The sequence below is a fragment of the Urocitellus parryii genome, chromosome 14, assembly GCF_045843805.1.
Source record: "Urocitellus parryii isolate mUroPar1 chromosome 14, mUroPar1.hap1, whole genome shotgun sequence".
Classification (NCBI taxonomy): Eukaryota; Metazoa; Chordata; class Mammalia; order Rodentia; family Sciuridae; genus Urocitellus; species Urocitellus parryii.
Genome location: NC_135544.1, coordinates 65,359,106 through 65,386,517, shown reverse-complemented (window position 1 = coordinate 65,386,517; position 27,412 = coordinate 65,359,106). Strand labels below are relative to the sequence as shown.

Below are 27,412 nucleotides of genomic sequence, written 5' to 3'. Positions count from 1 at the left end.
AGGTGCTGGGGAGAGGTGACATGTCCAGGCGGAGGGAGCCACTGCTGGACGCCTAGGCTCCCCTCTTACCCGTCTTCCTGTTCCACTGAATGTCGACGCTGTTCGCTTTCTTCAACGTCCTGTTAACTCTGCACTGCCACCCGAGGGGAACTGACCGTGTTCCTCCCACACTCGAAGTCACTGAAGTGATGTGCTCCTGAAGGCTCTTCCTGGGCACCTCAGGAGTGGCACCAAGACACCTCCTCAGCATGTTTTCTGAAGACTAGGTTTCGTCGGAAGGTAGACTTAACCCCTCACTCAGGGAAGCTTCAAGTCAACCCAACTGCAGAGACCCCAAAGACGTAACAGTACAGGCCAACAGTCCCTGGAGTGGCCAACTCAGAAATATCCAGGTACTGACTTCCCTGAAAGAAGGCACCTGTCTACAGCACTACACGGCTGTGTGAACGTGTTGTACTCAGTCAAACAGAAACAAAAAAGAGCACAGTTTTCTATGCACAAGAGCATGGATGAACCGCAGAAATAATCAAACAGGCCACAAGGAATATGGGGTGTTTTGCTCCGATTACATGAAATTCAGAACTGAGCTTCATTAACCTATGGTGGGTGGTAGAGGGCAGAGGAAGGGCTAGCGGTGGAGGAGGGACACGTGGGGTGGAGGGGCAGGGAGCCATGGTGGTGCTGGACATATCTGCTGTGTGTCCTGAGCTGGGTGGTCATTGGTCGTGTTGTGCGCTTGGGATGGGTAAATTTTGCTCTGTGTGGCATATCTCTCAAAAGAATGTGCTGTGTTTCGCGCAGCAGCACAGAGTACAGGAAGGCCAGGTGTGGCTTCCACAGCGAGCGTGGGGAGTAGGGATGCTCTGTTCCTCCAGTGCTGACTTAGAGGCCACCTTTCCTCCTGCCAGCTAACTTGCTACTGTGTGAAGCCCTCCAGTCTCTGAACACCTCCCAGGTCGGCCATCGCAGAGCTAACTGCCTGTCACCTTGCTGCAGGGCATGTCCTGTCCTGGAGGGGGGGGGGAGCTCTCTTCCATGGGGACCTAGGGTTCTGCTTCTCGCTCCAGGCTTGGGTCCAGAGTGAAGAAGCCCAGCTGGAGGGGAGTGGAGCCTGCCATTACCCAGGGTTTAAGTTTCTGCCAGCCACCCCTGGGCCCAGCGGATCACTGAATGTCCCAGCACTTCTTCAGACTTCCTCGGGGTGAAGATGGTGACACCTGCCAGGAGTGGTCTCCTCACCTTGTTTACGCAGTGACACCTGCCGTGCACGTGACATCATGTGTGGGTGTGACAGACCTGCCTTGCAGGTGACAGCGTGTGCAGAATACACCTGCAGGACCTGGGAAGCAGGCGAGGCCTGTTCTCTCTCCTGACCCTCCTGAGACATGCGGATTCCTTATTGGAGTCTTTTAAAACCCGCTTTCTCCTGAGAAGCCCTGAAACACAGAGACTTCTTCATTGTTTGGTCGGCCGTGCCTTCCACCTCCTGTGCTGAGTTTCATCATCTGTGAAGGGAAAAGACAGCGTCTGCCCTCCACGGCTGTGGGGAAACAAAAGGCAGCCACACTGTGGGCACCTGATCAATGCCACCTGCCATCACCACGCTCCGTGGGTCACACAGGGAGGGGCCTTTGCTGGTCTCTGGTGACTTCAGCCATGATGAACAGACTCTTTTTTGCAAGAACCCCTGGGACTTCAGTGAACAGGGGGTAGTGCAGGCCTGCAGTGAGGAGCCACAAGCCATCCTGCTTCAGAGGAGGTGAGAATGTCACCTCCAGGCCCAGCCCCCTGCCCGCTGACCTCACGGCTGACTTAAAGCTGGACCTCCTTGGAGAGCAAGTGCATGGAGTGCCAGGGAGGAGGGTACCTTTGTCCATCAGATGTCTTCACCAGGGAGCTGCTTGCTTGATAGTGGGAGTGGGGGGGTGAGGAGGGCAGGGGCGGGCAGCATGCCCACTGTCCATTCTGCATGTCGCAGCGGAGCGTCTTTTGTAGTGCAGCAGGCTCAGCATGTGACAAGCGAATGACTGCTAAAAAACTGTCCTACTAAAGGGAAAAGCAAGCTTGGATTCAGAAATATGGACAATCTCACATCACACAACGGCCAGTTGTCCTTCGAGGGGACAGTGTTTTGACTGCTCCTGAGTGTCCCGGTATTTTAATCCCAACCATCTGTGCTCTTTAAGAACATTTCACTGTACACGTTTTTAAAGCTATGCTTGTTATGAATTCCTGTTAGCACCTGTTCTGTTAAAGTCACACAAGATTTGTTTGTTTTGTTTTTTGAATATTTTGGGTTTTTTTTCTTTAGTTGTAGTTGGACACAATACCTTTATTTTATTTATGTGGTACTGAGGAAAGAACCCAGTGCCCTGCATGTGCGAGGTGAGCACTCTACACTGAGCCACAACCCCAGCCCCTGTTCGTTTTAAAGAAAGACTGAAGAATCTACTCATTGGTAGTTAAATACAATAAGGAATTTCACAATCAAACCCCTAATATTCCTACTATAAAGCAGAGATAACCAGCTTGTGGTGGGACTGCGATGGTTCACAGCAGAACATAATGTGATCCCTAGCAACATTTTTGCAACAACGATTCCCCGTTAAGAAGCCCAGTTTTGTTCAGGAAAGTTTAAAGCTACATCTATATCTAAAAATTTTTCAAGATTCCAAACACTAAATAGTCTAGTGAAACTCAGTCCTGCAGTTATCTTCAGACTAATGTTTATGATTGTCCAGTAGATAACCAAGAATTGATATCATCTGTCGATTCCAGAAATCCAATGGCAAAGAAAATGCTTTTAGCCCAGAGAAAATCAGAGGAAGAGGCACCTCTTAGGAATCCTCCATCTTTTCTACCCAGGGTGCAGATAGACTGCTTTGCCCCTGAATGCCTGCTTGTTTAGTGACCCCTTATCTTCACTAACCTAACTGGCTCAGACCACCAGGGTGGGTCTTCAGGAACAGAATGGTTTTCTTGCTCATGCCCTGACTGGGGTTGTCTTTAACTGAGTTCCTGCCTTCTAGAAAACAGAACATGCAGAGACCAGCATTGCAGGCCACTCCTGAAACCCTGGGTGATACAAGTCCTTTGACAGCAGGGTATGGTCACTTTAGTGTAAGGCCCTGAGGCCCAGGCCGGGCTGATCAGAGGAAGTGCCATCTGGTGTGCAGTTTTAGAGGGTGGTGCTTCCAGAGAGCCCTTCTGTCAGGTGGTGTGCGGAATAAAGACATTTCACGCACACTTGCAGTGGCCCTGTTCTCTGTGGCCAGGGAATTCCTTCTGCCCAGGGCAGAGCTGCCACAGTGTGTGGTTCACAGGGGGCAGAAGCCAGGCCATCTAACCTGGTAACAGCGAGTAGAGGGACAGGAGCGTGTTTCAGATATTGTTGTTGAAGTTAATGATAGCCCTGCAGTCTGTAGCATCTTATAGTTCCCCAGTTCCCTGCATGCTTGGGCACCCACCGTATTGCTGGAAACTCCAGTCATCCAAGGTCAGGGCATGAGCAAGAAAACCATTCTGTTCCTGAAGACGCATCATGGTGGTCTGAGCCAGTTAGGTTAGTTAAGATAAGGGCTCACTAAACAAATACTGTATGGTTACTCTGGCTTTTAAAACAATCATTTATGCCAGGTGCTGGAATCCCAGCACTCAGGAGGCTGAGACCGGAGGATCACAAGGTTGAGGTCAGTCTCAGCAACTTAGACACTGCCTCAAAATAAAAAATAAATAAATAGGGCTGGGAGTGTGGCTTGGTGGTAAAGAGCCCTGGGTTCAATCAATAGTTCTAAAAATCAATTAACTAAACATTAGCTAAGTGAAAGCGCCCGGTATGAAAGACCCCTGGCTACATGGTTTCAGGCGTGCATGACATTCTGGGAAACACTAACGAAGAGCAAGAAGAGAGTCAGTGGTGGCGGGCAGGGCAAGTGCAGGGCAGAGCTCGGTGCCAGTGCACACACCCAGCGGGAGGGGACTTCACCGGGCTACAGTCTGGCCTTCCGGAGGCTGGCTCGGACAGGCCCCTGCAACATCTCGGGATATCCGCTCTTCCTTCTCTTTTCGTTGGTGGTCTCCAAGGCCTCGGTGGTTGCTGCCCAGCTCTATTCCAGTGCATGACTAATGCCGGCCTGTGCCTGTCAGGGACGATCCAGCCGGTCCCAGGAGGAAGGCAACCCTCTCGTCATGTGTGCAGCAGAGACCGTTTTTGTGGCAGTGTTCTCCCTTTTGTAGTTTATAGCAAGTTCCGCGAGACGCACTGAATGGTGAGTTAAGGTGTGAGCCTGTGCCCAGGAACACCCAGGAATCCTCAGGACACGCAGGTGGTGGCTCTTACCCCAGACCCACTGCCTGGCCAGACCTTGTGCGGGGACGGTGTACCCCATGACCAGGAGTGCTACCTGCTGCTCAGAGGAGTGGGACCAAATGGAGCACTGGGGAGACGGGCACTCACCTCCTGCTCATGGTGGACAGCATCTGTTCCAAAGGCTGGAGAGGCACTGGACACTCAGCACCTAGACAGTCCCCTTTTCCTCCTGAGGCTTCCTCAGCACCATCAGCAACCCATCTCCCACGCCTCTGGTCTTAGCAGCACTGCCCTTTAAAACATCTCTGCTTTCCGTGAAGATTATAAAATTGTATATTCAAAAATGACAGGCTGTGTTCTTACTGTGTGTTTCAAATTTGTTTTCACTGTTCACTTTCTAAATTCCGGACATGGACTCCATACTTGGTAGCATTATCAGCTGATTCCAAAGTTAATTTGCAGAGCAAGAGGGTTTTCTCAGAAGGAGACCAGGGCTCACTCTGGAGCAAAGTAATTACCCTCAGAGGAGCCTTCTGGGCTGGGAGGGGCTTTAATCAGTTCTCATTGAACCAAAAAGATAATGGTTTTACTGGTGGAAGGAGTGGAGCTGGTAACAGGATTAGATCTGCATCTCGGGAGATTTTTAATAGGTTTCACATCTTTTGTCACCTGGTGCAAGCTGGGATTAGGACATGAAAGAAAGGTGACTTTGTGGGGAAATATTTAATTAAAACATTAATTCAAAGACAGTGGGCTGGCATACCCCATGGCAGCGGGGAGGACAGTGCTCCTTCCCTCCTTTTCAGAGGACAGCCACCTAGTCCTGGTGTCCTGTGGGGAGGTTTGTTCTAAAGCGCCTCCATGAATTGCTCTTGGCTTCTGCACTTCCACCCGGCCCTTCCCCTGGGCATTGCTTTTTCGTTTTAGATGTTAAGACCGTCTGTGGAGCGTGGCCCTGTAGGATGCTGGATGGGGAGAGCTTCCAGTGGCTTCCGCAGTCACACGGGGAAGGGAGTCCACACAGCACTCTGCACCGCAGTGTGGCTGGCCTGGCTCTCAGGATCGTGTTGAAATTTGGGATTCCCCACTCTGTGGACTCCCAGAAAGGGCTGAGATGAGGTGCGCCTTTCTGAGAATGTCCATCTGTGCTCTCTTGGCTGTCCTCTGGTGATTTGTCTGCTCTCCCAAACTACAAGGCAGACTTTGTGGTCATCACTTTATGTAGGGACACCCCCAGCTTCTGTCTTCCCAGCCACGGCGTCTGCAGTGTCCTCACATCGGGCGATGATCTGTCTTACCCATCTGCCTGGGAGAGCAGCACTGTTCTCTGAGCAGCCTCAGATGCTGAGAGTGCAAAGGCCACCTGGAACCCATCTTGTGCAAAGACAGGGGTTGCCCGTGGTGGGCATCCCCTCCCCTACTGACTGGGTTGTCGGCCAAGTCGCTCAACCTCTCCGGCTCGCTTTTTTACTTACAAGTTGTTGGATAGGGATAGCTGTGCTTGGCATTGTAGTGTATGCAGCATGTTCTAAGGTACTTATGTATAGGCATTCATGTGCACGTCGGATAGTAAGAGTAGTTACTTCAGAATGGTAGAATTAGATGAAATATCTATTTTGTGCATTTTTTATAAACTTGGTTTTCTACAATAGCCATATATTACTTGAGTAATCAGGAAAAATGGCCACTTGGAATTAGTTCCAGTTGATTTTGCTTTCATAAAAGAGGCTTCAGTGCAGGGACCGAAGGGTCAGCATCGCCCTCCCCCTCGCTCCATGGCCTGCCCTCTCCCTCTCCTCCCTCCTGGGCAGGGCCTACCTCCTGCCCCATGGCATGTTCTGAGGACAGTGCATGAGCCAACGTCCCTACTAGGCAGGGGTCGAGGGCACTTTCTTCCCCCTTGACTTACCCCAGGCACCTAGAGTAAACACTGCCTGGACACGCAGAGGCCCTCAGTAAATATTTCTTAAACAAATAAGTGGACTTCCGAGGCTCCTTTCCCTAAGCAGAAACACCCCAGGAGGGATGGGGTCTGGGGTGTTCACTCGCTTGCGTCACGAGCTCAGCAGTGTCGTGCCTCCGCACAGGTCCACATCCACTCCCACTCCTCTGAAGGCCGCTGTGTCCCCCCACCCACGGCAGTCGCCACTTGCTCCCAGGAGGGCCCGCGTGCTTCCCCGTGTTTGTTTTCCTCCCCTGATGATCCGCACAGGGCTGCAAAATCACGCAGGGCCTGGGTCTGACCGTGCCATGTGCGAGGGCGGCTGAGAACGTGGCCGTGTGGGGTCCCAGACTGTTGCAGGGGTGTCTGGTGCTTTGATTAGAGGCAGTGTCACTGCCTTCTATTGCCAGCCCCGCCCCAGCACCACGGCCATGGTGACTCGGTGATGACTGTGTGGCCAGGGTGTTGAGCAACTGTCTTTATGTCCGAATTCTAGCAAGCAGGAGGACCTCCTCCTTGTCCAGTAATGACAGAAAGAGAAAATAGGTGTTCTCTCTCTCTGGAGGGTCCTGTTAACCTGACTACGGCTGCCCCGGGAAGCCTGGGTCAAGGTCCGGCATGTGAGGGACACAGGAAACATGCATGGGCAGGGGGTGTGCCTGCTGAGGAGCCATCGCCACAAAGTCACGTTTTCTGCAAACTCTGAACACCTGCTCTGCAGACAGCCTGCCCCTCTTGCTCTCATCTCGGGAAGTCCACAGAGCCACCAGGTCCTGCTGTCATTCCTCGGGCAGATGCATAAGGACAGGAGTCCCCCTTCCTCCCCCCTTCCTCCCCTCCCCCGAGTGCTTCCCTCCTCTGCGGCTTGTTTGACCATGTCACAGGTGGCTGCTCCCCTCCTGACTCCTTTACCTCCATCTTCTGATTTTTGCTTTTTTCTCTAAATAAAATATTTCTTCCAGCCTCTCTTTAGGTCACTTAAGAGCCACAGAGATTCTGATCATGGTATGATGCCATTGTGTGTGTTTTAAGAAGAGGAAAACCATACAATTTCCAGTCACAGTAAAGGGCTGGCATAATCTCTGAGTGCTCATCTCAAAGGGAGGGACCAAAGATCAGGGTAAAAAGAATCTCCTTCTACTTTCTACCGTTTCCATAGTTTGACTTCTTTTTTTTCTTAGCTGATAGCGGGTTTGATCAGCTCATTTTCATATTTTTTCAAATATCAATATGGTGGTGGGATTGGTTTGAAGTGTTGTTTTTTAGTTACAAATATACAAGATTTCAGTTTACTATGGGTTAGAGTTAGTCCTGTGGTCAGCCTGAGTGCAGTGACCGCTGGCAAGGCCAGTACCCTTGTCAGCTTCCAAGTGCAGCAACCAGTGCCCAGGTGAACTTCTAGTTGCAGCCCCTGTCAGCCTAGAAGCACCACATTGACTGAGGTCAGCAGACTTCCGTATTAAGGCCACATGGAGCATGCACTGAAGAAAGAGATTAGGGACATCCATTTCTTAGTTCTAGACTCTGGGCAATTCTTCTACCCCAGTATGACGCCTAAGTAATTGATCCAATGTCAGACAACCTTGTTTAATAAGCAGAGGGTAAAACTGTATGTAATAAACATTTATTCTATCTTCCAATTATGTATAGAAAGCACCTTCTGCACTTCAGGCAGTGCATGAGCACGTGGGTAAGATATGTAGTCAACAACTGTACTTTTCCTTGTCACACTGAAATATAGCTTTTCTCTTCACCCCTACTATCTTATTGGTGTATGATTACTATAATGACAGTTGTTTTCCCTGCAATCTTGAATAGCAGGTTTGATCGGCTCGTGAATGCATAAAATTTGCTTGTAATACTGAAAACAGTCACATTTCCCGACTCGGGATGGAGCTGAGGGACCAGGACAGAGTTTTCCCTCTGCACTGCAGCAGGCCCTGACTGTGGCTGTGATGGGCTCTTTCCCTTCATAAACCCAGCTCCGTTTTTGATCTTTTTGGGGGGCGGGGGGGGCTGGTCCTAGTTTTTGAATGTACAGCTAAGGAATGTTTCACACCCCACTTGATGGAGCACCACCCTCCTCTCGGCAGGTGGCTGGGGCTGCGCGGCTGAATTCCTCTGTGAGCCCCTTGTCCTTACTTCTCCCCCTGGTGGCAATGACGCATTTGTACCTGCCCTGCCCCTGAGCAGTAGCTCTCATACCTATTAAAAGAGTACAAATCAAAAAACTTTTTTTTAAGTATATTTTTAAGTCAATGGAGCTTTATTCTAGTTATTTATATGGTGCTAAGAATTGAACCCATGTGGCTGGGATATAGCTCAGTTGGTAGAGTGCTTGCCTCACATGCACAGGGTTCTGGGTTCAATCCCCAACACCACAAAAAAAAAAAAAGAGAGAGAGAGAGACAGAGAGAATTGAACCCAGTGCCTCACATATGCTAGGCAAGCACTCTACCACCAAGCCACAACCCCAGCCCACATTATCACTTTTAAAGAAAAAAAAAGATTGTGATTCAAGTTTACAGCTCCTGCACTTAATGTTGTTTAAAAGAAGTAGAATTTATATAGCAAAGGAAATGTTTACATCAGTTTAATAGTCATTAGCTTTATTTTTCACATCATTCTGTTTTAAAATGATTGTGGGGCTTGCAGTTGTTTATGAAATATAAGGCATTCATCAGCGTGAAATAGTTGTTTATTTCCTTTTCACATTTCCTCTTATCGGAAAAAAAAAAAATACATTGGGTCCCCTAGCCAACTACACTGTGTTTTGCTAAGGTATTTGTGAGGTTTTTTATGAACTGTGTTTACTATCACTGGGACAGAGGTTCAGAAGAGTTGCAGGGGAAGCCAGACTCCTGTGGCCCTGGCCGGGCAATGGGACTGCTGGGTGGACTGTGGTGAATTTATCTTACCCTTGAGCATGAGCAAGAGCCTCCCTCCCTTGCCTCCCATTCATGCTCCCGGCTCTCCTGCAGCTGGACACTCCTCTGCCTGGCCGTGCTGGGCTGCCGGGGGGCTGTCGATGGTGTGCACACAGCTGTCTGTCCTGGCTCCTGGGCCTGCTCCCCACTCAGAAGCTGAAATACTACTCCGTGGCCTTAAAACTAACCAGAAACTTGGTCTCATTTTCCTTCCTAGCAAGTTTTTAAACTCTTAAACGTATAAAGATTTTCTGGTGGCTTTTTTTTTTCCTGAGTGTGTGTGTACGCCTCTTATTTTTAGTGTTTATCAGGGAAAGAAAGGAAATATGGGACCATAAAAAAATAAACAGCCCCAAAGAAAATATATGAAACAATGAAATGTACGGGGGTCGTGCTTTTTCTTTCAGTGTGAATCTATAAATAGGTGTGAGGTGTGAGGTGGGTCCTTTAATTAGGGGCTTATCGATCATTTCCCTCGGACCTTATTTTTTTCCTTGACAGAAAAGCATGCTTATTATTACAGGTGCCAAAACACAGAGAGAAAAACAAGCAGAGAGTTTACATTGAGCCATCCCAAGCAGGTTTTGTGTTTGTTTTTCGCTTTCCTTCCCAAGCTGGGAGCCTGTAAACCACGGAGTGGGGACCAAATTGCCTCAGGTGCCCACCACCCAGGGAAGGCCCCAGGAACAGGTGCACACCACCCAGGAAGGCCCAGGAACAGGTGCAGAGCCTAGGAAAAGAGGAACTGCAGGCCGCTCTTGACACCTCACTGGCTAGCTAACAAGGGCTTTGGAAATCCCCGTGCACTGCTGCTCACACTCTTACTAATCCACCCTGGAAGGACGAGATGTTGGTCACCTGCTAGAGTCTGCCTCCTCCTGTTCTGTCTCAACAGTGTCTCCAAGGCCTGAGAGAAGGGGCTGGTTTGCCCTTAAAAACGCCTGCACCTTCTCAGAGGGTCACAGGTACACTGTCCTGGGCCTAACCAAGCCAATACGATTGAGTCGTCCTGCCTTTGACAAAACATTCTCTTTATATTTGGTGACTGTTTATTTTAGCAGGTGGCTTGCTAGTTGGGCAGGTTACAGTGTTTACTAGCTCCATGTGTCTCCCCTACCCTACTCTGGGGCTGTCTGCACAATTCACTTGGCCATGGTAGATATCAGAGGTCACTAAATGTGAGCATGCCATAGTCAAAGAAATAGAGGTCAGCAGACATCGAGGATCCAGTTTGCCTTCCAAAGTTGAGACCTGTGCTGCTGCATACGTCAATGTTTAGTGTCATCATTTGCACATGATGAGTTTTACAAGATTTAAAAAGAGCACACACAGTGATCTTCAAGAAGGAGAGAAACCAGAGAATTCACCCAGGAGCAGACCCTGCTGAGGTCTTTATCTGAGGAGCCTTTCTGCATCTGTTGTCTCTGTTCTCCAGTTGAACAGCCCCTCTGTCACAATAGCAGTGGGGCTGGGCACATTCATTCATTTGGACTCCTGGCCTGAGCCATGAGTCAGTGGCTTCCTCTCTGAAGGTAGGGGAGTTAATGAGAAACACAGATTAGGATCCCACACCTACTCAGGGATCAGACAGGGTGCCAGAGCACAGAGCCCGTGCTGAAATGGAAGACAAGAGAATCACCCTCTTCTGGGAGGAAGTGTCCAGGAAGCCCACCGACTTTGAGAAGCTTTTATGTGACTTTAAATAATGACCCTCTCCCGCGTCCGCGTTGCCAGGCAATGTCATCTTTATAATGTCTAACCGTTAACCTACTATTTACATATTTTGTTTAAACTTCCTTTGGAATACATATGGTTCGTATAAAGAAAATTCCAGGGTCACTTGGGGTTTCGTATGAAAACGATCGTTTGTGAAAGAAAAACAGAGCTTTCAGGATCTTATTTTGGTCGCGTGCTCTGAGAAAAGGCTGTGAAGCGGTGGAGCCCTGCCACCGAAGAACAGGCTGTCACCCCGTCCCATTCCAGTCCCACGTGGGGAAGCTCCCAGAGCCCGCAGTGGAACTGAACAGGGCCACTGTGCCTTCGGGTGCTTGGGAAGCTAGTCCCTGTGTCAGAGTACACGCCTGCAGTGGTCGAGCCCTGAGATTCTGGGAAACCAAGGTCTGCTTTATTGAATTTCCTCTCATTTAGCAGGAGTCACAATCTATTTTCATAAAGAAATTCAGGAAATTGGTAAAGCACTTGAGTCCATCCGCTACATATCAGTTATTAACATGATTCTCACGTTTTCCTGACCCCGGGCTGCAAGCTCACAGCCTCCCTCACATGCCTGCCGCCCGCTGAGCAGGTCCTGGTAATGGGTGTCAGGGAGCTCCAGCTGCTCAGACAGAAGAGCCTGCAGCGTCTGCAGGGAAGTGCACTTCCGCTGCCACTCTAGGAGGCTCCCAGCCCCAGAGACCGTCCACACGGGTCCTGGCACACTTTTCAAATAACCCCTTTCGCTTTCTGCCCTGTGGCACGTTACCCCCCCTCCACCGGGCACAGGACAAGAGGGATGGTCCTTTGTTCAGGGTGCTAGTCACCACCTCGCCAAAGCTCTGGCCCCGAGAGCTCCCGAAGCTCAGGGAGCCCAGTTTGCCTACCTTCATCAGCCACTGAGTGTTGTTCTCCATGATGTTCTCTAGCACCTGCAGCCTGTGCACGGAGTCGTCGTAGTCCAGGGGTGCATCCCTCTGCACGGCATTGGACACGTAGGGGCTGGAGGAAGAGCGGCAGCTGTCCGTCTCCGGCAGCAAGAAGGTGTAGCTGCAGGGCCCGTGCTGGACCTGGTACTGCTTTCTGCCAGTGCTGTCCACACCCTTCCGAAAGCTGTTGTAGGCTGCCGCCAAGACGAGATCACAGCCCAGAGTAAAGAAAACAATCTGCCACATTCTCTTGCTTTGGGTAGTAAACCACCAGTTCAGCAGACTTCCAGACGCATGGGAGTCCAAAGCTCTGAGCTGCCGTCTAAAAGGCAGGGCTGTGCTGCATGGCCGAGTCCGTCAGTGACAGCCTGCCTGTCCCTCCCTTCCAGCGGCAGGCTTGGTTTCAGGGCTGACTTCTCTCGGGGCACGCAGTAAACTGTCAGATCGCAGTGGGCAGAGCAGTCCTGCTCGCTCGAGAGGGCTGTGCCGGCTTCAGAGAGCAGCTCTCATGTCTCTTTGTTTCTCTTTCCCTGGTTCTACAGTGTCACTATCCGAATCAATCACTTTCCTTTCCTTATATGATAAGTTGATAAGAGCAGCCAGACATGTGCAGCAAGCGGCTCCGCCCTCCTGGCTCGCCCGTTATCTTCCTGTAGGGGGTCACTAGCCAGGCAGCAGGAAAAATCAGAGCGTAATGCTCGCTGTCCAACCAGGACCGCAGGCTGCAGAAGCCCTCGGGTCGGAACGCTGACCAGCTGTGGGACCCCTGGGCCCGCGGAGGCACCACCCTGACTGAGCATTTCCTCGAGAGAAGTGGGGCTGTCCTATGATACGATGCTCCTTCTCCCGGCTCAGCTGGCAGAGTATCTGAGGTAGTAACTTTAATTTTAAAGTACAATGAAAGTTCCTGTTTTTTCCTTTAGGAATAAAAATACTACAAATATGTCAGGACTTCGGTTTATTTTTGTTATTACAAATAAAGAGGAAGACATTTGGCTCCTGTAAACTGCCTTTCCAGAGGGAAACGGTCTCCTTGGTACGGCTCAATTTTGGAACTGTTCGCTAAGTTATGAAAAGTTTTTATTTTAAACTAGCTTGACATTGTTAACTCCAGTTAGAAAGATCAGTTTGGGAGCCTTGACGTTTATTCTTTTAAACAAAATATTCACATAAGTATTCAAAGTAAACTTAAAATATACTGGTCTGATTAACTACTTCGTATTAAGTTGCAGTCGAAAATCAGAATTTAAAAGTGTGCTAAGAGGAGCACCTAGCCTCCCACTTTCTTACAGCCAGACCTGCCCAGATCTCGTTATCTCATAGCATTATCAATTAAATTGGTCTCACACGGTGTTGGACTCCGACCAATCATGTCCCCTTTTGAATTGAGTTCTAACGTCCTTATCTGTAAACGCAGCAGCAGCTCCAACCGACTTCCCAGACTGTCTGCTCAGTTCCACAGCTCTGCACCCCGTGTGGCGCTTCCTTTGGAGCTGAAACCCCGTCCTTGAAGGTGGGCAGAGTGCTGGCTCCCAGACTGGGGTACTCGAGCCTTGCTCGAGACCGTTTGTGTTTCAGTGTTCTGGACTTATTTCCCAGTTGAGTGGGGAAGTAGCAGAGCTCGTCTAGCTGTGATGGCTGAGGGTCAGTCTGCATTACCAAGGTCAGGTTTCAGAGCAGTGAAGAATTATGATTTTAATTCATAGGTGAATCTGGAATTTATACAGTGAATTTCGTTTTCCTGAGATCTGTTTCCAGGAGACTCTGAAAAAATCCATCCTATTACTGGACCGACTTCACTCTTACCTTTAGAACAGGGGTTTTGATTCTGAGGTCCGTGGCCAGAATTCATTAGGTCCATGAGCTTGGACAAGGGGTAAAAAGTCAGTTTTCCACCATGCTCTTGCCAAAATACAGCCTTTCCTGTGTCTGCGACTGGTTACCACATGGTGGTCAGCATCTGTGACTTTCTCATCCCTGTAGGTTAGAGGTTTCTGTTACAGTGTCTCAGATTCTCTCTCATGTGAGCAGCACACTGTGGTCAGGCCATCCCTAGATCTCGGCCTCAGGTCTTCTGAGGAGGGGTTCCTTGGCGCCAGACTACCAACATTCTCAAGCTCAGAAAGGCCAGAATTCATGTTCAGAGTTTGTGTTGGTAGAAGAAAGAGTTTGAGTTCACCAAGATCCAGGTGCATAGTCCCCAGGAAAGGACCAAACCAGAGAAGGTCATCCCTCCAGTCAGCAAGCCCTCGAGGGAGGTGCCTTGTGTTCAGACAAGCCTGGGAGCCGAGGTACCTCAGCAGATGCTCAGCCCCTCCCAGCCTCAGTTTCCCTATCTGTAAAAAGAGGCCACTCTCCCGTAAAGCCTTCCAGGCTAAGGTGACAGGCAGTAGTACATGTCATTTAGGAGTATTCGTTTCCTTTCCTTCTAGGCACTATTATGAAATGGAAATCAGTTCTTCTACCTTCAAACACTGTAACTAATTCTCTGATTCAGTGTGAAACAGTAGCACAGCATAGACATTTTTTTCTTCTACATTTTTTGCCTGTTTGAAGAAGCATGTTGTGAAGTATTAAATTGCACGTGTGTTTTAAGACTCATTCGGTTGTCTCCCAGGCAGATGGGGTGGTTCTACAGGCCCCAGGAGGAGGTCCCCAAGTGCTGCCTATCCACCAGGTTTGTGTGAGACGCGCTGCCAGGGCAGGGGCTGGATGCTCACACCTCTGAGCTTCTCACCTAAGAAGCTCCTGGTGTCTCAAGGGAGCGAGACCTGTAAACGCAGAGCGAGGAGAGCAGGGACTGAGTGCAGACAGCAGAGAGGTGACAGGCTCCTGGGGACAGCTGGCCTGCAGGTGTCAGTGTGGACACAGTCCTGATCCAGGCCCCCAGGACCAGAACGTGGAAGGAACTGCTCTTTGTGGATTCCTAAATAGAAGTTACTAGAACTGGAGATGGAGGGAAGCTCTGGTTAGACCAGGAGTTGACACCCATTCCTGTGAAGGGTCAGAGAGTAGATTCTTAGGCTCTGTTAGCCGTCCCATCTGTCACCAGCTCTCGGCTCGAGTCCCAAAGCAGCCACTAGCCAGAACTTAGTAAGAGCAGTGGGGACAGTACAGCTTGATCCCAAAGCTGGACTTCATGTGATTTTCACCTTCGTGAAATAGTCTTCTCTGGATTTTTTCCAACCATTTAAGAACGTGAAAATTATTCATAGCTCACAGACAAAATCTGCTGTGGGCTGTCGTTTGCCAACCTGTGAGTCGGAGCCTAGGATGTCCACCGGGGGCTGGGATGGCATCTCTAGGGCCACTGCTCAGTGCAGAGCCCTCTGATGCCCTGCAGCTTCAGACAGGTCAGACGGGCCAGGGAAGGGGGCTTAGAAAGGCCCAGAGAGAGTGCCCTGTTGAGGCCGGGTGGGAGGTGCAGCGGGAGGAGGAAGTGCCGGAAGGGCCAAGGCTCACGTGCCAGGCCACAGCAGGAGCCCAGAGACACTGCGTCAGGGGAGCGAGGGGCCACACCTATGTGCCGAGGAGGGCCCGCAGAAGTCCCCGCAGGAAGGCGGGGGCAGTGAGGGTCCAGGTCGCCTTCCATCTGGGGGCCATAGAGGCACCTGCTTCCGTTGCTTAGGAGATGCCCCAGCGGTGGCTGCTGGCACCGCTCTCCATGGGCCCGGGGTGGCACTGGCTTCAGTCCACATCTCTCCACACTCTGAGGGAGGCCTCGCTGTGGTCCTGTGCATCTCCACTCCTGCTGGACTCTTGAGTGACTTGCTGGCAGAGCAGCCGAAGGCAGATGAAGATGTGAAACCAGGGACGTTGTTCCAGGCTTCCCAAAGCCGCCTGCCCAGCCTCTTTTTCCCCTCTGACAGTTCTGCTGGACAGCTGTGGCGGTGCTATTTGTTTTTTTAATAATGTTTGTCTTCTCCCCGTATTGTATATTATCAGCTGTAACTTCAGAGGCTCCATCTATCCTCTGTAGAACTCTCTCAAGGTCTCATTAAGCTGTTTGATGGCACCAAAAAGACTCAATTACGTGCTCCCATGAAAGAAAGAGGTCAGCTTTACCCAGAACCTCACAACTGGCCGCTTGGCTTTACTTCATCCCGTTTGGCCAAGGATCTCCTGCAGGCTGCAGCCTCTGGCCACCCAGGAGCAAGGCTGATGTAGCCATCGACCCGCCGCTCTCTGGATCCTGGAGTCAGAGTGGCCACAGCCCTTCAAGGCCCTGAGGCACCCAGAGCAGTGTGTGGCTCCCTCAAATGTCTTGTTCCATTTGAATGGTGTCACTGGAAGCAGGAAACCAAACAAGAAAGGCAACGTCCAGTCAGCACAAAGTGGTAGCAGCTCCCTGAGCCATAGATGCCAAGTAACGACTTGTGAGCATACCCACGTGGCCTCTGCTGACACCCAGGGAGCCAGCGTACATCCAGGACTCAGCCGGGTAGGGTGCTGACCACCAGGTGGAAGTGGGCCCCCACCTGGCCTGGGCCTGGGCTGCTGCTGCCTTCCTGCTGACAAGGCTCACGCGCTGTGCTTTGCCAGAGCCCTGCCCTGTTGGCAAGTACAGGAAAGGGCTCCTACGTCCATGCAGGCCACTGGCCCCTGACCTGGAGCACAGTGGTTCCCACAGGGCTGGGCAGCCCCTCCTGTCCTGAGCCAGCCCCTTGTCCTCACCCTCACCCACACAGAGTCCACTCTCCTCATGTCGTCGCCACCAGCAGGACCCCAGGGTGGTGACTGGCACAGCGTACTTGGCCCCGCATGATCTTAACTTTTGGAAAGGGCCGTGTTGGTATATGAGGAACTATCGGTGCTGAATTACCCTAAAATATAAAACTGGGACGCTCTATTTCGCAGACAGATGGGCACACTCGGGACTCTCAGGCGCCTGGCATGCTACCACTGGAAGGCAGCTGAGAGACAGCTTGGCCATCTCTCCTTCCTACCCCTGGCCTCTATAAAATTGGCAAAACAAAGTCAACATGTTTACATATGCAGCTTAGCCTTCAGCATGAGGAGAAACCATCAGGAAGCTCACTGAACATAAAACTGTTGTCAGAAGTTATTTTCACCATTCCTTCCCCCTGAGTTGAGGGCAATAAGGAATGAGAACCGGGGAGGCGTCCACAGCTGACAGCTCAGGAGAGGGTGAGGTCTACTCCAGCCTTCTTCCTAAAAGCAGCCCCAGCATGGCCATCCCTTTGGGTGCCTCCCTGGCTGTTCCGTTGGGGCACATGTTGAACTAGAAGTCCACAGCCACGGGCAGGAACGCAGGTGCATCCACGGGTGCTGCTCCCCAGGGCTGCTCATCATGCTGGACCGAAGGGAAGCCCAGGAGCTGCAGTGCCCCGAGGCTGAGTGCAAGACGAGCACCGCAGGAAAGCCCCTTGGCATTACTGCCCACAGGAAGACAAGGAAAGCTGAGACGCACAGGCCTCCGGGAACACGGGGGCGGCTTTTGTAACGGGGGGGGGGAGGAAGGCGAGGTGTGTGAGGCGCAGAGAGATTCCACCAGTCAAGTGCGTTCTGGGCCTTTCTGTACCTTAATGGTGATGAATCTCAGGAGAACTTAAAGCAATGATTTTCCCTCTGATTTCAACATGGAAAAGCCCAGCCTGCAGGATCAAATCAAAACGCACCACTTAGTACTGACTGCCCTCTCTGCAGCCCAAACATGCATCCCCATTTCACTTCCAGAGTCTTCTGTGGCCTTTGGTCACCTGAGTCGGAGCTGTGGGGTCTTGTGTGGACACTCACCAAGCCTGTGTCAGTATGGCAGACCCATGACCATCTATCATGTGGGTATGCAACCAATTCGCTCATGCAGACCCAGAAGCAAAGAATTAGTGATTAGCCAAGGACAGACCCCTGGAACTTGGTGTGCTGTCTGAATCTACCAGTTCAGCTTTACACACATTTCTCATCCATACTTTGATTTTTCTGGTTTTACAGTTCTTTTCTGCCTTGCCTTTTTGACTTCATCCTATGTTGACAGCTAGAGGATTCTGAGGAGCCTTTTAGAACAGAAGCAGTTTCCCAAATGAAGTGCAGTGCTTAGCTTAGCACAATTTCCTGTTCTCGTTGCAATTAAATATATGTAGGTATATGTGGGGGGGGGGGGTTGACACAAAGTAGCTGTCCCAGTATGTTTGGATATTTGGTGTGCAAATCGTCATGCATAGAGCCACCTTTGTGAGTCGGGAGGGACTGTGCGCTTGCATGAGTCGCTCTCTGCCTGGCAAAGGAGGGAAAGAGCTTCTGCCCCATGTGTTGAGCCACTTCCTTTGCCAGGAAACAGCTGTCCCCACATCAGCAGCATGTCCCCTCACAGACAGCTGGAGACCTCCGCAGTTGAAGGACCCTGACTCAAGCGCAGTTACCTCCCTCACTGCCACTGAGTCATTGGACATGCACCCCAATTATCAGCACACTGGGAGAAGAGGAGGGCAGATGGCATGAGAATCCATGCCCTGGGACTCCAGGTGCCCTGCGTTCTTGTTTGGATTAAACTGAAAAGGTGCCGAGTGCTCATTCATTCCAAGTCCTCAGGGCTTGCTGTGAAACCATGTCCAAATGATATTTAGATAGGAAGATTTTTTTTTTAAATAAACTTAAAAGAGTCTCAAATCTTTCACAGTTTGCACAGCCGTAAACCAGCCTAGCATCTGCTAAAGCACTCTCCTATCTTAGGGCCACACTGTGTGTGCTATGTAACCTTATGGGCTTTGAAAGGAAGAACTTTTTATTTTGTAAAAACTTGGGAAATCTCCAAATAACTATTTTTGTAAGATTGCACCACAAATTCCTTGAATTTTTAGGGATATTTTAGTTTATATAATTATCCTGTTGTATAAAGTTATCTCAAAATACTGTTTGATTTTTAAATGTTTTCATCCTAATATTTTTATGGAATATTTTATCTTCTCATCAAAAAAACAAATGCCAAAAAGGTCAAGATACAAGTCACAGATTTACAAAGGCAGTGGGTGAAATTCTCAAACAATGGATGAGTGCATTAGCCTGACAGTATTTTTGCCAATAATTTGGTTCCTGTTTTCTCCCTAGAAAGAAATACTAAACATTCTTCTCAGTCCATTGATGTCAGCGATTACTGTTTTACCCATGACCTAAGTTCAGTCAAGTAGGATCTTTCCTGTGACTGACATATTTTCTTTGGGATTTTTGAAGTGAGTTTAATAGCTATAGTTTTACATTAAATGTTTCTGAATGCAAATCAACAGAGTTGTAGAAAATTCAGCTTTTGTGACTTCTGAAAAAATGTGTGTCCAGCCTCTTTGTCACAGCCATTACTCCTTACAGAATGAATTTTCACTTGAAAGTAGCTTAATGCCATCTGAATTAATCTTTGTTTAATCTAAATTTATAAAATTTTGTCTTAATTATTGAGAAACACTTTTTAAAAGAGAAATTCAAATGCCCTGTGTGCTATTTACAGTAAGATACATTAACTCTCCTGCCTAAAGGTCAACACAAGTAAGATTATGTCAGAGAGGTAAAAACAGCACGTGACCTCCTTTTGGGGTGCCCTTGCCTCTGTCCGGCCTGGTAGGAACAGCCTCCCTGTGGGAACCTGCACCTGATTGTGGGTCACACACCCCAAGGAGTTCTTGAGAAATGATACCAGAGCTGTCATATTATGCACGAAGTCACAGCTGTGTGCATGATGTTCGCATTCAGCGTGTGACAGTCGTCCCTGTCACTCTCTCCTCACTTGGTCCAGTGACGGCTTGGAGACCCGCTCCTGCTCCTGGGAGGAGAAGAGGGCAGATGGCTCTTCTCCCAAAACCTTCTCGTAGACATCTTGCCTGCTGCCCTGCTAGTGACAGACCATACTTCCCAGAGTGTCCCCTTTCCCGGAAAGGCCCTGAAGTCAAAGACTGACTGACACAGAAGAGAAAATAAAAGGAAGTAAGTTGTACAAAGACTGTAGAGAGGACGGACGTTTATAGCAGTGTCAAGGTACCAAGTTCCTGACACCTGTTTCCCTCAAGAAAAAAAAAAAAATCAGCATTGTTTTTTAAAGGCCATATACTAGTAGAATATTTCCAGGTCAAGAAATTATGTGCTGTCCCCCAAAATCCTGATGCCCTGCAATGACCTTTTTTATGTATACATCAAAAATTCTTGCTTGATTATAGCAGGTACCCGCTGGAAAATACAGTTGTGATGCTCACCTGCTCCCCCTGCTGGACTCATACCAAGTGACCGGAAAATTTATTGTTGAAGGCGTTAAAGAGGAATGACTCTTAATTTAGGACATAAGTCAGTTGCAACCAGTATACATCCTGGGATGCTTTTATTTTCATTTTAATGCAGAACAGCACAGTACATACAGAAGGTAGAATCATCACCCAGTGCTCAGGCGCACACACAGTGAAGAAACATTTTTAGTGTTTGTTTAGAATACATGGAGTCAGAAGCTGTTTCTGGGTGCCCTGAGATAGGGTAACTGCCCAAACAAGGCCCTCCGTGCCATTGTGGCAGCAGGAACAGTAGAGGACTGTTCTGTCAGTCTTCCTAAGGAGTGGACCTGGAGACCCGCTCCTGCTCGCGGGAAGTCCTCGGGCTGACCAGGCAGGCAGACGATCCCATGTGTGGACAGTGCTGGGTGACGTGCTCCTTCGCACACCACCAAGTGCAGAGAAGGCCCAGAAGGCAGGTGAGGACCGAGGGATTGTGAGAATACTGTGTTTATTTCAGATCCAAATGGCTTACTGATTCAAACCCCCTTCCCCAGTACAACCCAAGCGGAGAGAAATGACACACTCCGGGCTACAAAAACTGTACAGTAGAGAATGCCGGGCGTCAGCACCTGGGGCAGGCCACAGCCGAGGGAAGGGAGGGCAAGGGTAGGCCTGCAGCCACCATCCAGAACTAGCTGCACGGATCTGCGTGGGAATGGGACGGTGTCAGAGGGAACGCAAAGCCCCTGAGTCTGAGGCAGAGAGCTCCCCGTCTGCTCTGGGTAGGCCCAAAGGGGAGTGGGGAAGAAGGAGGTGAGGCGCCCCAGGACAGGCGGCCGTGGTAATGCAGGTAAAGCATCACAGTGGCCTGAGCAGTGACACAGGGCTCCAGATGATCAAGAGGGTCGATGGCGCGCCTTCTGCACTGCCTGGGTGTGGGGCTCCAGGGATGGGATGGGTTTGATATTGGGAATGAGCTCCCACTAAACAACTGGAAATGCTAGGCATGAGGGCTTCAGGACTTTTTTGTTTGGTTGGTTTTTGTTTTTCATTACACACACAGTGGGACTTGAACCCAGGGCCTCTCTATCACTGAGTTTTAAAGTATCAACAAAATGTAAAAAGAAGGCTGTTCTGTGCAGGCAAGGGCACCCTCAGGGGCAATGCCACGTGACATCCAAGGCAGAGAACAGGTGTGGTTCCACAGGCCCGGGAGTGCCAGCAACCTGCAGAAGTCGGGGAGAGGAGCCAAGCCCACCACATCTTGATCTCAGGCTTCTGGCCTCCAAAGTTATGAGAGGATCCATCTCTGTTGCCAAAGCCACTCCCTGTGTCGCTGCAGCCTGCCCCCGTGCAGCCCCGCCTGTCACTGTGCCCTCTGGTTCATCCGCACCCTGTTTAACCCAAGGGGAGAGATCCAGGCAGCCCGTGGGCTTCGGTGACAGTGACAGCCTTGCAGAGCTTCATCTGGCAGCAGGAAAGCTGTTTCCTAGAAGTCTGAGGAGCTGTGAGGGCCGCCAGACTTCAGGACGGCCCAGCCCAAACATGCTTCTCCGGGCAGCTGTCCCTGTCTCTGCAGGAAGGACAGAGCATGCCCGCCTCAGGATCCTGCCCTGGCCACAACTCCAGAGTGGCCTTGTTCAGCCAGAGGCTCCTTATCTCTTTCCGTCCTGCTGCTGCTATTTCAGAAAGATGCACGAGGTTCACGAGCTGCGCCTGCTCACACAAATGCAGCAGCATCTGCTATGAAGGAGCCTGAGAGATGCCGGAGCCGGCAGGGCCCTTCCCTTTCCACTGTTCATCTCAGCTGCCTGCGTGAAAGGGCCCCTTTGCCTGCCAGCCTGCGAGCTGTGCCGTAGCATCGTGTCCTAGACAAGTCCCCAGATTCTCCCCACAGCCCAGCTGAAGCTCCTGTTGCAGGGGAGCTGGCCCCAGAGCTGTTGTAGGCCTGAGATTTGTGCAGTCCAGTTCACCTGAGCAGCGAGGCTGCTGTCCCTCAGCATTGCCAGTGCTGCACATGGCCTCCTTACCGTGGGCTTCTCTTGAAGCCACGATGCTCCGAGTGCAGCCTCCATCTTCTCTTCACCTCATGTCCTCCAAGGCCCGTAGCATCTGAGTGAATCCAACAGATAGCCAGGTCAACAGTTCCGAGCTGAATTACATTACCCAGGGCAAAGCGCCTGGCACAAAGCATTGTTCCAGAGTAAACGCATTCACAGATTCTGAATGTACACATGACTGTCCAGTAAATATCCGGGAACTTACATCTAAAAGCAGGTGTGGTCTTTCAAACTTATTTTTCCATATTATGTACTACACTTACTCTGCTGCCCCTCTTCAAACCATTTTAGAAGTTCTTTAGACAGCTGCTAAAAGCCAAAGGCTTGCGTCAGTCTTCCATGAGGATAAATATTCACCAGGTGAGGGAAAAATAGTTTTTAATGTGATCCCGAACTGCAGTGTTATGTTAGGTTGAGGAGGTGCCTAAGCACAGGGCAGTATTACTGTCCTTAGTTTTAGTGTTGTTTCCTTTTAGTCAATTGTGATAGATAGTGTGGCACTACTACAAGGGGGACAAGCTAAGGAATTCTCAGTGCTCTCATAGTCTAAGTGGTCTTCAGCCCAGTTAACCCCGAGCCTCCGCCCTCCACCTGCCTGCAGAGGCACACTGAGGTGGAGCACCAGGCCTCCTCACCCATACGCCCTCCACAAGGCAGTGGAATGTCTCCCACAATTCTGAACTCTGAAGCATGGCTTCCCCAGTTTAGGGAGGGCTCACACTTGCTGGCAGATCAGAATTAGACTCTCCTTCTAGTGACTGCCAAATATGCCACCTAGGCTCTGTCTCCTGGATAATTGGCTGTCCCCACAAACACACAGACCCCGTTCTTTGAGCAGAGTAAGTTGGAGCCATTGCGATGGCTCATGGAGAGGGAAATGGGTGGAATTCTTTCCTAGACTGGTATTTCTAGGGGAGCACTGAGCCAGAACCTGCAGCTGGTCACCATCCAGTATCAGTTCTAAACAACATTTTCGTTGGCAAAAGAAAAGTGAGAAAACAAAAGGTTTGAAGCTTAAAGCTTTGGGAAACCCCTTTCCATAATGTGCTTATTTAGGGCTTAAAAATATGACTGTTTTCAGATCATAAGAACTAATGTTCAGCTTTTCTATGCCTGTTTTTTTTTTTTTTGACACATTTTAAATGTTAAAAGGGAAAGTGCTGTCCCTTTCTAAATATAAGTATCACCGTGTGGCTGTTTCCCCCTGTTTTCAGAATGTCCACCTCTTGTCTATGAAAATGCCAGTAACTTGGAGCTAACGGAACAGGAGGAAGGGGAGGCACAAGCACAGAGCCGTGCGTGGTGGCAGGTGTGCCCTTGGACACGCATCCAGGGTCAACCCAGCATGCTTTGTGGTGATTTCAAAAGTACCGTCATCCGCAGAGAGGGGGTGGGGCTGAGGAGGGTCCTAGACTTCTCAGGACAAGCAGAGTCTCATCAAGGGTCTGAGCAGATGCCTGCCCTCGGGGAGAAGGGCCAATGGACGGTGCCTCGTGCAGCCCAGACTCGGCAGCCGTTGGTCTTGTTTGGAATATGTTAGAAGTTGGGAGCGATTCGACTTCTCCAGCCCGGGGACTTGATTATTCCTGGAATTACCTCACAGAGCCAAGCCCATGGTTTTTATGCAGAAATGGCACAGAATTCCTAGCATGGGACCCTGCATCCAGAACAGAGAAGCCAGGTAGTCTGGACTGGGATGTTCAGACAGGGCCTGTGGGACGGAGGCTGCCAGACCCCAGGAATTCCACAGACGTGGCTGTCGCCACTCCTGGGACACACGTCAGCTCTCCACCTGCAGCCTCCAGCCCTCCTCTGTAAAATGGGATCAGGGGCTGGGGGGTGGGGCGGGGGGGACAGCTGTTCAGGAAGTAAGTGACATTGGCCAAGAGCCTGGTGGAGGGCCCGTTCTCCTCCACTGACTAGTGACTTCAGTGGCACAGATCCATGCTCTTGGGAAGAGGGTAGTCAGCACTGCACCTGTCCATGTGAGCAACTGAACAAATGTCCCAGTGGCCGAGCTGAACTGTCTGGTCCTCTATATGCCGGTTTGCGTATTATTCTGAGAAAATGGGATGGTTTTAGAAAAAGAAAAAGGACACCAGCAGCTCTTAGATCCTCAGAGTCCATGTCACCAGGAGTCCTAGAGGGTTCTGAGTTGTCAGGGAGAGCCGCTGATGTGTCCTGACCCACATGGAAACCAAGTTTACTGAAAAGATATCGGATGGTTAAACAGTGATGGTAATGGGGGTGGGGGGAGCGGGTGGCCAGTGCCAGGCTCATTCCCACCCAGAACTGGGCTGTCCCAACCTGGCTTCCCCCTTGAACTGGCAAGAGCCACCAACATAGCCCCTGTACCACAGCACCAGGCTGCTGACCGTGCTCCTGCCTGGGAGTGGGGTGCTGCTCCCCTCCCGATTCCTCAGACGCACACTGTGGGTGCAGGGGTCTCGCTGGCTCAGTCGGTGGCACCTGTTCCCTTACAATGGGAACAATATAAATCTAAACTATTCTTCACCAATTATGTTTGAATATTGGGGGCAAAACTGTAAGTCCTTTTTAAGTATTTTCACACTCTCACATAGTGTTTATGTGTTCCAAATTTTTCTTTGGCAAATAAAAGGACTTTTCAGGAATGCAGAGAAAGTTCTTCCTAGCTGGGGCTCCACGGGGACAAAGGTATGGGCCTTGCAAAGGCTGGGCCCAGGTGAGTCAGCCTGAGTTCCCTGGACAGGACTGCGTCCACCCCCACAGCTGTCCCGGGAGTTGCATCTGCTGGAAGGTGGCCGGTGGTAGCAGGTGTCTGAGAGCCCTTCCCAGGCCCGGGCTCCCCTGAGTGCACGTAGCAGCCCTGGCCCTGTCTGCTGCCTCAGACCTACAGTCAGGTGCTCGGGAAGCTTTTCCACCATCTTCCCTAGTCTGCCTTTCTAAGGGCCACAGATAAAAGAGCACTGTGAATGCTTTTTATTTTTTTAAAGCTTATTTGTGATATTGGGCATCACCTCCATCTCCTGGGTTCCCAGGCAGTACCCTTCCTGTGCTGTCCACTAGAGAAAGAGTGGCACTGCCTATCCATGCAGCTGCTTCATCTCCTCCTGACAAAGGCTGATGGCTGAGAAAACCTGGCCTGTATTCACTCTCCCGGGACAGTCGTGCCGTGAGGTTGCAGGCAGACTGCTGAACACGAGAGCGAGCGTGACTCCTCTGCAGGAAGGGAGCAATGGCTGTAGCTTCTCTGTCACCTTCCCTCAGAGCTCTGACTACAGAGTCTCTGGTAAGTGAAGCCTCCCTTACGTTAGAATGGTCAGCTGAGCAGTGACACAGCAGGGACCAACTGAAGGTCTCAAGCCCCTTCCAGAAGATGCAGTACAGCCCCTGCCACGGCCACCTTGGAGGTGGGTGGATCCCGGGCTGCCCTCTTGTCCTGCTGGCTCTGCCCTCACACAGTGGTCTCTGCAAACCTAACAAGACCGCTGCTCTTCCAGCAGGGACTGGGCCTCTGCCATCTGCCAGTGACAGGCCTAGAAATGCACAGCTGGGGGCCGTTCTGGCAAAGGAACCAAAAATAAAGGCAGGCCAGAGGTGCTTGCAGGCGTCAGGAGGAAACCAGACGCAGCCCCGTGTGGCTGTGGGTGGAGATACCTAGGGAAGGGAAGCCGCAGGGTGCTGAGCCCAGGGCCGTGCGGGTCGTCGTGGGCAGAGCAGCGGGGTGTGAGTGAGTTTTAGCAAGATGGGCTGGCAGTGCTGTTCAGGACGGGCCGAAGGGGTCGGTGACTGGGAAGCACTTGCTGTGAATCCAGCACCGACTTGAGTTTAACATGACACTCTTTTTGGTCCCTCAAACCCCCCACAGTGTAGACGTCCTGAGTTAAAGCTCCCTGTGACGGTTCCCATCTGGTGGGAGTCCCCCTGCGGCTATGGGAGCTGGCTCCGAGCAGGAAGCCCTGCAGTCTGGAGTGAGGACCTTGCTTTGTCACCCAGAACTTTGCTTCATCCCAGAGCCATGGCCTCTGCTTGTGCTTCCCGGTATTGCAAGGAGCCATGTCTTTGTTGTTGATGATGTATATCAACTTTCCGTGAGTTTGTCTGATGGTCTGGGTTACGTAGAGCGCCACTCTTCATGATAGCTCTTTCATGAAAAAAAACTGAAAGGGAAACTCACCCACTGGACAAGTGCAGAGCCCCTGAGGACTTCTCCCTGGGCCTCGCTCAAGTCCAGCTGCATGTCCTCAGCATTTCTGCCCTGGGGCCCACAGGCCTTGCCTTGTTCTCTTCTGCTTCTGCCCTGGTTCTTGTTCCCCACTATGTTCCTAGTGTCACTTCCTCACTCCCAGCAGGTGGCTTTGGGCAGCTGTGCTCAGCAGTGGGTCGCCTCCACACTCCAGATGCACAGCGGTGTCCATTCCTCGGCTGCTGATGGCAGGACATCCGTGTGCTGTCCAGTTTTCAACCATTAGGAATCTGATTTTGACTTTTGGCGAGGATTTGCATATCGTTATAAGTCACCTGGTAATTTTTCAGGGATATAGCTGTCTTGGGGCCTGAATGGTTTACCGTGGTCTTGGAAAGTTCCCAGTGACGATGGTGTGACCCAGCGCATCTTCACGGGAGCACACTGCTGCCCGCAAGGAAGACATGGTAGCTCAGAAAGTACACAAGTGCTGGCAGAGACTGGCCAGAGGACCACGGACCAGCAGTCAGTACGCAGGACCGTGTGGCGGCACATGCTATCTCAGCCGTGCTGGGGAGGTCCGGAGGCCCGGAGGCCCAGCAGCCAGGTGTCTGACCGGTGTGCTGGGAACAGCCCCTCCAACAGAGGCCCAGAGGGTTTGGGTGCTCTCCAGTCTGAGGCTTCTCTGAACCATTTGGTCCCAGGCTGTTCCGAGTCTGGGCGTCGGGGGAACATTTTTAGCTTGCCAGAGGGGTACCCGTTTTCAGCTTGCCACAGGGGGTGTGCAGGGCTGGAGGTGGGGAGTGATCGAGCTGGTGAGGGAGCAGGCAGGCTGACGCTGGCTCCGAGAGGCTGCTCCCCACCTCCACCCCACCACGTCCTCTGCGCCGTGCGGGTCCGCAGCTGCAGTGCCATTTTCAGAGCCAGACCAATCCCACGGCCATCATTCTGTGAAGGCGCCAACCATGTCTGGGACAAGCACCACAAAGTTCACTTAAAGTGCTTAAAAAAAAGAACAGCAACCAAAAGAAAAGTGTGACTGTGAGAACATTCAGAAAACAAGCTTGTGGTTGGAAGGAATCGTCGGTAAACTCTTTGAGGGGAGGCCAAGGCACCCCCCACTCTCCTCCCAGTGCATCAGAGGAGAGGGTCCAGCAACT

The 27,412-nt window shown here is 50.9% G+C and overlaps 2 protein-coding genes across 3 annotated transcripts in view; one reads left to right on the top strand and one right to left on the bottom strand.

Annotated features, from left to right (window-relative positions):
- Window positions 1-12,591, bottom strand: part of Angpt2 (angiopoietin 2) — a 51,150-nt gene extending 38,559 nt beyond the window's left edge. The window contains exon 1 of the mRNA XM_026380548.2: window positions 11,779-12,591. Coding sequence (XP_026236333.2) covers window positions 11,779-12,066 — 288 coding nt within the window. The 5' untranslated portion in view covers window positions 12,067-12,591. The remainder of the gene's footprint in view (window positions 1-11,778) is intronic.
- Window positions 1-27,412, top strand: part of Mcph1 (microcephalin 1) — a 191,138-nt gene that overhangs the window by 123,578 nt on the left and 40,148 nt on the right. The window lies entirely within an intron of this gene.